We start from the raw sequence: 9,526 nt of genomic DNA, 5'->3' as shown, positions 1-9,526 counted from the left end.
CATATGTCTGGAGATGACATCCAAAATGAGCTGTTCCGAGCTTTCCAGGGATAGAAGTGAGCCTGACCAGCCTATAGTTGCCTGGGTCCTCCTTCTTGCCCTTTTTGAAGACTGGAGTGACACTGGCTTTCTTCCAGTCCTCAGGCACCTCTCCAGTTCTCCAGGACCTTTCAAAGATGAAGGAGAGCTGGACTCAGAGGGACTGGTATAGGTGACCTCTGTGGCCAGAAAAAGCTCTCAGAGAGCACTGGTTGGGCATTTAAGGTCTGGATACAGGGATCAGAGGCTTTGCAGAAAAGTAGAAGGCTGTGGTAGAAAAAAGATTGTGATGCAAGATTCCCAGAAACCTCTAAGCAGGASCCTAGTTTGGACTGCTGTCCCTTCCCTTATTCTTTGTCTGTTTTTTGCTCTTGGAATATGGGATCTAACATCTTTCCCAGTCATTTGATATCTGAAATGCATAAAAACAGTTACACTACCCTGATAAACCTGTTGTGCTGTTGTTCACTTTAAGCAATTGTAACATGGTACTTTGTCTTCTTTGAATATGTACAGTCAATCTGCTGAGTACTGGAAGTGTTGTTGCAAATTTAGCCATCGTATCTGTGACTCCTAAACCTTTCTTCTTCSGGCAGAAGTTCTTGAGGTGTGCAAGGTCATAGGGCCACTGAACTCCRGAAGTCTCAATCCCATTCCCAAAAGCTTCTCTCAACTTTGAGCTTTGCTTGCCCACAAGACACATGTCATCAAGTTTAAGCACCTCCTCCTCACTGCCCTGGACTTCCTCAGAAACCAATGGAAAAAGGAAAGCAACTCYGGATGGCAAATAAACTTTTACATGTGAATCCACTCCTAAGAATTTGGCTGTTTAGAAAAGTAAATGCAAAGAAGACTGACATACCAATTTATTTTTTCCTATTGTCTCATTCTCTTCCTCTCTTTCGATAGTACCAGACCTTGGAGTCACCTCCTTAATTTTAATGTGTGTATTTGTTCYGTGGTACTGGAGATGAATTGTCAAACCACTTCAGGTGCTCATGCCTGTCTTGCCCTTCATCAGTGGTCAGTTGAGATATAAGATCATTTATTACAGAATACAGAATAAAATTATTTTATTTTTTCAAAGTGATATAGCTGTATTTTTTTGGAAATGAAAGTCAAGAGTTTTGTTCCTGTGCTTACAGACAGAGTGGTTGATGTTAAAAAGCCAGCATTTACCAATGTTGCATGGAGTGTTGTATTTTGTTGACAAGCATGACAGTTCCTTGCGCAGATAATGATATCTGAGAGCAATTTCCTTATGTAACTGTTGTGCCTATAGTGTTTTAGTTCTGAATCATGGTAGTAGCAAGATCATCATTTTTTTTTCATGCACTGAGACATTTATCCTAGAGGMTTAATTTGAGTGTGTATTGTAGAAATGAAAACCAATCATTTCTTTTTATCAGAAAGAAAGTTCAAAGTATTAATTGAATGGATGTGAAATTGCTTTTACAGAGTAATATATGTAGCATTTCTTTTATTCTGCTACAGTCCTTTGAATAAATTGCTCTCCTCTGATAAGTGAAAAATTATTTAACTACCAGGTAATGTCCAAACTCATCCATCAAACCTCAGCTGTTTAACAGTACCACGGTATACTGGGCTTCTTTCCCTAATAAATTATTGCTGTAGAAATTGTTGATTGTAGTTAATGATAGCAATACCTCATAAGGAACTGGTATCTCCATAAGGAAATACTAGATTGTTAGAGTATTACTTAGCAAAGAAGTCAGTTATTAGGAACCAATCATAATTATTTTTAAGTAGTTTATAAAAAAAAATGTATTTCTATTGCCTCTTTTCCTTATGTGGCCTCTGAAAATCTTATATTTTAGTGAAGAAACCCCAAATTCCTCTTTCACAGGCTGTTTCAGAACTCAGAATCTAAGAATTTTTACCATCCARTGACAAGCAGAGGGTACAGAGGGGACTCATCTAACTGTTTCAGAAAAAATACATGAACAATACAGGACAGATTTAGCAAAGTATATGCAAAGAGTCAGGACTCATCAAAGCAGATGACAGTCATTAGCCTGCTGCTTTTAGAGGAAAGGAGGTTTACTTGCATCTGACACCTCAATATAGATAGCGAGGCTCTATGCCACTTTGTTAATCTATTATATTTGTCTTCATACCTATGGCAGCAAAAAATACTGCTGTAGTTCTTGTTTTCATCATCTAAAACCAAATTAGACCTACTGTCAGAGAGCTGTCTTAATCTGCAAATCACTTTGACTTTGTAATGACTTAATTAACCTATGTTCACATGCCTGCATCAATCTCATACATTTTAGTTTTGTTTTTAGTAGTTGGAGCACAGTTTCTGCATACTTTACCTCTGTTTTGAGGTTGCAAAGATAATCCATAGAAGGTACTGAAAAATGTCAAGAAAAAAATGTTTGTCCTTCAGGGCAATTCCTCAAGAATTCAAACAAAAGCCTGTCTTGCACCAAGATGAAAATTTGTCTGTTTTTTTTTTCTTTTTTGAGAAAGCAGCCCATCCTAAAGAAGCAAATCCCCCCAGCCATTAGCAGATTCATTGAGGAAGTAAGGCTGTCTCTATGGCCAAGTCAGGAGAATGCATGGAAGTCTTTTGAGAACAGATCTCCCAAGTAAAAGCTCAGAGGGTCTATAAATCCCATCCCTCAGGGAGGCTGGTTGCCTCACCTGCCCAGCTCACAGGACATGGCCACACAGGGAGGTGGAGCTCAGCACAGCTTGCTATCTCTGATCAGATCCATGCTAAAGGGCCGGAGATTCCTCTCTTGAGTGCACTTCARAGGTTGCTTCAAGCACAGCTGAAACTCAATTTTGTGTCCACCTAGTGAGGAAGGCTGATGCATCCTTCCTCGGGCATTGGCCCATGTTTATGTTCAATATATCATAAATATAGTCTAAGAAACAAAGTCTTGATATATGCCTCATGCTGAGCCAGAAGTTGAACCTGTAGTCTTTCTCATCTGCTGAGTGCCCTGGCCCTTCCAGAGAAGAAACTTCYTCTTCCATAGGGAAATTCCTCCCAGCTCTGGCACAGATCACTGCCAGAGCTGCACTGAATAACTCTGCCAGCTCTGCTTGCAATGGCAACATTATCAATTCAACTGGTCCAAATCAGTTTCTAGCAAAAACTGTGTTTTTGTTAAACTTACCCTTAAGAAAAAAATATTAGAAATGCCTATTTACCACCTTAAACCCAGCATTTTTTGAAACATTCATGAATTTGTTCACTGCTGTTTAGGGAGAAGCAACATCTGATTCCTAAATCCTGATTTTCAGAGTAATTGCAACTGAATCACAACTTTATTTTTTTAATTCTGTATTCAAAGCAAAGTACAGTTCTTTTTTTCCCCTAAAGTGTCAGATAATCAGTGTATTTATAAATCCAGAAGACTAACATACCTTTGCAATGAAAGGGTACTGAGGAGATGCTGGGTGTGTTATTAGGGTCCCAGTCAGATCAACTGGAAGATATGCTGTAAGAAGAGCATTTCTAAAGCTTGGTGCAGTTGCTCTAAGTACCTTATTAATCAATCTTTTTAGCTAAAGCACAGAATATTTTGATCTTTTGTGAATATATTTCAGTCTTTTGAAGATAAAAAATCTCTTGATGCATAACACCTTGATGAAAAATGGATGACAAGTAACATTTTATTTATGAAAAAGCACTTTAAGTTACTTTGGTTATGCTTTTGTTCTAGTTCGTTTTCTTACTGACCTAGACATTCTCTTTTATTAAAGTTTGACATTAATAGCCAGGAGGATTGATGATGTTTAAATACAGTAAAGATGTTTAAAACTTTTTATCATCTAGGTAGCAGGATTACAGACAAAGTCTGTTTGTGTAAAGGCTTTTGACTGCAAGAGATCTATGTTGCTTTATACAGAGAGAGATTTTGACTCTGGGGAATAGATTTGCGAGTCTAATACAAATTATTGTCTTTAGTGTCCTAATTGATTCCATCTGTAGTTTTACACCCTTTCCTTTTTTCTTCTTCCTCTTTCCTTTGTAGTCAGAGCTAYCTTCAAACTGCAAGTGACGTGCCTGGGGGTCACAACCTGGATCCCTCCGCAAACTACAATTCCCCAAAGTTTCGCTCAAGGAATCAGAGCTATATGAGAGCAGTGAGCACGCTCAGTCAGGCCAGCTGTGTTAGCCAGGTGGGAAATTCTTGTTATAATTTTTCGTGTAGGCTAACTACAGAAACAAGATTTGTTATTAGTGGATGCTAKTAGGCTTTTTTTTTAACTTAATATCAAACTGAGGACGTGAATTGTCAAAATAATTCAGTTCTAAGGAATGTAACCCTTGCTAATAATTTCAAGAATAACATTGAATGTTAGAAATAAAGAGACACCTCAGACATAATATTTTCCTTTTTTCATAAAAAGGGTAAATATTGTCATTTTCCTTTTCATTCTGTATGAAATATTGAAATGTGTAGAAGGCAGATTGATCATAAAGTACACACTTCTAAGATACAGAATAAAATGCTTACGCTCCTAGAAATCAGAGATTCATCTTTGAACTCAATTTCTTACTCTTTTGGGGTGAAAGAGGAAGTGCCATCAAATATTCAATGTATAGGGACTTCTGAAGAGACATTTACTTTCCTGCTGGTTTTATATTGGTAGTTAGTGCTAATTCATGCTGAAGTGAGTTCTGAACCAGGCCTGAAGTGCAAACAGCTGTATGAGCTCTCTGGATGTTCTGGTCAGCAGAGGACTCCACACAAAATTTCTGATGTTTCTAATGTTCGTKTGTCATGACATTCCTTCTCAGAATTGCTTCATGACAGCTGGACCTGCCCTCTTCCCAGACATCTGTACTTCATTTTTCTGTGTGCATTTAGTGAGGCACTTAAAAAGGTATAATAGCTAATTATGTACAATGCTTATGTTGAAAAATCTTTTAAAATTAGTTTTTTATTCATGCACATTCGATTTGTTTTGCGTGGCTATTCAGGCCTGTATTCAGCTCATCTAACTAGAGGCTCTTAACTGAGGCAAATAAGCAGATAGGAAATTGGTTGCCTAAAGCTTCCTCTGTAGTTAATGGAGAGAAATAGTTTCTTCCAGGACGATGGACATTGCTAGTGGGCCGAGTAGCCCTCTGGAAGTGTGTGTCGCTCTCCCCTGTCACTTGAGAGCTGGAAGGGACTAGTCTCCTAATAAAGGCCATTCAGTCAAGTTCCTTAATTTACGTGGCATAAAACTAACTATAATCTTGTATGGCACGTGCCAGAATTGGAAACAGTCAGTCATTTTCCCGACCTTTTGTTGTTTTGTATAGCTCCCTTGTGAAGCCTGTTCTTCACGTGATTTTTCTTACCTTTATTTCTGTTATCCTGATTTGGATGTTTCTGCTTTTATTACCCTCCATTTTGGGGAAAGTTTGACAAGATTTAGATCCTGCATTCAAAGCAAATGTTGTTCGTTATCACCGTATATAATGCTATTCTATAGAATTACTCTTAACATTGTCTGCTTTTTTCTGCCATCTCTGTGCACGAGGTCCACTGAGCTGTCCATAATGCCCAACTGGTTTCAGTGGTTCAGTGATGGTTCAAATTTTTCCTTACAGTATGCATTACCCAGAAAAATTTTCATAGTGGATTTCATCTGGAGTTATATTGCTCAGTTGGCCAGTCCTACTGGATACATTTCCTTACTTTATTTTTCAGTCTAATTTTGTATCAATCATGTATTTTCTACGTAACTATTCAGCTATTTCAAAATCAGTAATAAATATATTAAATAGTATATGAAGTACATGCATTAAAATAACAAGTTCTGAAACTTTGCTCTTTCCTGTTCTTTTGCCATGACACCATTCTCTTCTTATCTCATTTCTGTAAAAACAGTATGTATGAGTTTGGTTATTTTTAAATGCCTTTTTTCATTAGTTCCTTCCCCTTTCACTTTTGATCAGGGGTACAGTCAAGATCCTGGATTCTATAGCTTGTATTTCTAATGGAAGTTTTAAAATGTTTATTTTTCTACTGTTGAGCACAGTTTAAAAGAAATGCATAGGACATAAAGTGTTTATGGACTACATTACCATGAATTTTTTGATCAGTGATATATGCAAAATATTTCAGAGTAAGATTTTTAAAATCTTTTTGAGATTGCATTAGTCTACTTAACTTTATTAGAAGTACATTTTAATGAAGGATAATGTAATTCCTTTCAAAGTAGATTTAGTAGCCAAAATGTCTGACATAAAATTAAAATAAGTTATTCATTATCATCAGAAGTTCTGTATGAAATTTCCATTTACTTAATCAATATCCTGAAACATTTGAAACATTTGCAGTCATTCTGTTTCCATAATGAATAATGTACTAGGAACAGTAATAATGAATAATGTACGTAGCAGCAATATATAAAAAGTAATATCAACTAGATGTGCTGTTTAGTGATGTTAGAAATTTAACTTGATATTTGTACTGATTCTGAGTTCTAGCACTCTCTTTTTTGAAATTACTGTCAGGAGGACATATCAGAAGGTCTTGTATTTGTCTCTGCAATATTTAGCTTCCCATCTGGCTTTGGATAAACACTATTTTGAGTTATTCAGACACATTCCAGAGACAGTTAGGGCCATCTTCAGAGAAACAGCTAAAAAGATGATTTAGGTAGAGTTTAGGCTCTCACCTTCAAAACTGCAATACAGGTGCAGGAGGTAGACACAGGCTGCTGGCGGAGCTCTCCAGGGAGCCGAGATCCCCTGAGGGTCCAGCCTGGTGCATGCTCTCAGGGCACCTTCAGCACGCTATGACAGAGAGGGTTCCTCAGCTGACACAGCAGGAGAAGTTTCATACCTAAAATAATGCTGCTAAGGACAAGGTAGCAGTAGTGGCTGCGTCCAAATTTTACACGGTGGTTGAATGGCAAAAGTAGTTATCCAGGAGGCAAGGATTTGGTTTAGGGCTCTTCGCAGCTGAATGTGGGTCAAGCATTGCTTTCTCCTCTGGCCACYTCTTACAAAGAAAAACCAGTGTTCTTTGCACAGTTTTTCGCCTCTATTTTGAAGAACGCGTGTTAGCCCTTTAGCTGTGGAAGAGGATATGGGGCAAGGTATTGCCATAAATTGCAGTTTTATGCCTTCAGCTTAAACTTAGGGACATAACTKCACAGAGGTGCAGGGACATCAAGAAGGTGATGGTGCTTTGCATTTGCTATTGGCTAGCCTTACGCCTAAAATGCCTTTCTGAGTAGTTTGCCTCAGGCAAGTATCCCTTTCTCATACACTACATGAGGAGGTGCCCAGCTCCTTTTCCAGTGCGGATATCTCAAAGGCTCTCTGTCCAGTGCTACACCGGACATAATGTTAGATGCAACATTTCTCAGGCTTTTTAGAAGCATGACATCCTTTGAAGTCACACRTTCTCAAGTAGGAGATACTTCCAGGAGCTCCCTTATTGCGAGAGGAAGAGGACGACTTGCAGCACAGGCTAAATGTCCATATGACTGGTAACTCTGCTGATAAGTGAGGACTCCAGGCAACCCRCTCTCACCTTTTGAGAGCTAATATTAGCTTAGCTGATGTCTGTTCTCCAGCCCCAGCAGAGAGATTTCTGTTAGCGCARAGTGATCTCAGATTTGTTCATTACCATCATGTACTTAGTGACTAAATATGCCAAAAGATACTAAATGTAAAATTAATTTTATGGCATGTGTGATGTACTTACTATTTACATATAAAGCGCTGATGTAAGTTTAAAAATGTGAATGTGATCAGAAGGGATTACTAAATTTTAACTATTTGCTAAAACAGTTCTTCATCAATGTACAGGTGTCCATTTGAGATGTTGAGGCCGTGATGATCACAAAAAAGCAAGTCAAAAATCAAATGCATTGTTGTTGTTTATTCAGATGAGTGAAGCAGAGGTTAATGGGCAATTTGAATCGGTGTGTGAATCAGTGTTTAGTGAAGTTGAAGCTCAGGCAATGGATGCCCTTGACCTCCCTGGATGTTTCCGAACAAGAAGCCACAGTTACTTGCGTGCCATTCAGGCAGGCTATTCCCAAGATGATGAATGTATTCCTGCGATGGCATCTTCCAACATCACCTCAACTATCAGGTCAACCACAGGTAAGGAAATCTACACTGACCTTTTCACTATTGTGCATGTAAAAATATATACTCTGGTTTTGTGAAAAGATATATATATATATATATAGATAGATAGATAGATAGATAGATAGATATATGACACTGGAAACAATTTCCCTCTATAGTGATAATATCCTTAAGTCTTTAATACTGCATGGTTGTGGCTGCAGTTTGGAATACGTTCTTTCTAGAGAGAATGATGTGCGCATAAATAATGAACTTGGATTTCACCATGGCTTTGATCTGAGTTCCCTTTTTTTTTATGCAGGTGCAAAAAAAATGCAAGTGCAAATGGTATAATTGAGATATTGTCAGACATCTAGATATTGTTGTCTATCAGGAAATTGATTTTCTAAATGATATCAGTTGCCCTGGCCTTGATTTAGATCCTTAAAATATCAGAAGGAAAAAAGAAGCAGTATTTTAAATATTTGGTCTAAACACTTACAGGAAATTAACTTAATRGAATTAATTACTTACTTTTAATTGGTTGTATTGATACACTGAATCATAAACATCATGGCAACCTTCGCTTATGTTTGTTATTACTCACCAGTAATTGTTAGTATTCATTGTTATACCATTAATTCTTAGGATCTTTTGTCATTCCTATAGTGAATTTCTTTTCTCTCATTAGTTGCTTAATAAATATGTTAGCTTTATTAATTTTAGAATAGATTTAAATTAAAATCTAGAATCTTTCTCTACCAATACTAGCATTTAGTATTGATAGAGATTGCAGGGATAGTTAAAAAAATTTGAATCTATAACAAATACATACTCTTTATTAAGTGATTCAAATATGCTTTTATGTTTCCAAAKATATTATGTCATTTCCTGAGTATAATATTGTCCTTGCCACATACTATGAAATTACAGTGCAAATTGCCCATTTATAGAATGTAAAATATAGCTCAAAATGTAACAAGCAAAAATATTTTTAAAATTATTTGCTTGACACATCTGTTGTGTAACAGAACAGYGGGAGCTTAAAAACTAAGCTGAAGTTGAATAACAGGAATATACACTTCTAGAAATAGCATAAAATGCTATTTTATCTTAAAAATAATATTTTAATTGCTATAGATAACTTTAGTGTAAAACTGGGAGTCGTGGCTTCCTTCAACACCCCTATCTCTTGTTTAACAGTGATGCTATGGCTGTTAATTTAATTTGTTGTTAACAATAAGCGACTTTATTGCTTCCTCAGACAGTAACTTTTCCTGTTTGTCCTATAATGTATAACTATTAGGAAGAAACATTCCATAGTCAAAGAAAGTGTTAAATATCTGTTTTCATGCCTGACTCCAGGTACTGTATTAGAACATTTCAGAATTAATTTGGTAACCAACTTGACTGATTTTCATC

General features: G+C 37.0%; 1 protein-coding gene across 2 annotated transcripts in view; it reads left to right on the top strand.

Moving 5' to 3' along the window:
• The window catches only part of DLGAP2 (DLG associated protein 2), a 385,377-nt gene that overhangs the window by 327,322 nt on the left and 48,529 nt on the right, over window positions 1-9,526 (top strand). Inside the window, exons 6-7 of one of the 2 annotated variants that reach the window (XM_085303214.1) lie at window positions 4,053-4,200; window positions 7,918-8,137. In XM_085303214.1, the coding sequence (XP_085159340.1) occupies window positions 4,053-4,200; window positions 7,918-8,137 (368 nt within the window). The remainder of the gene's footprint in view (window positions 1-4,052; window positions 4,201-7,917; window positions 8,138-9,526) is intronic. The other variant, XM_085303215.1, reaches the window with a different exon arrangement.

Source organism: Rhea americana, unplaced genomic scaffold (genome assembly GCF_003343005.1).
Source record: "Rhea americana isolate MKP2758 unplaced genomic scaffold, rheAme1 scaffold_199, whole genome shotgun sequence".
In the NCBI taxonomy this organism is placed as follows: Eukaryota; Metazoa; Chordata; class Aves; order Rheiformes; family Rheidae; genus Rhea; species Rhea americana.
The sequence above is the reverse complement of the archived record's forward strand: the minus strand, read 5'-3'. Positions and strand labels throughout refer to the sequence as shown.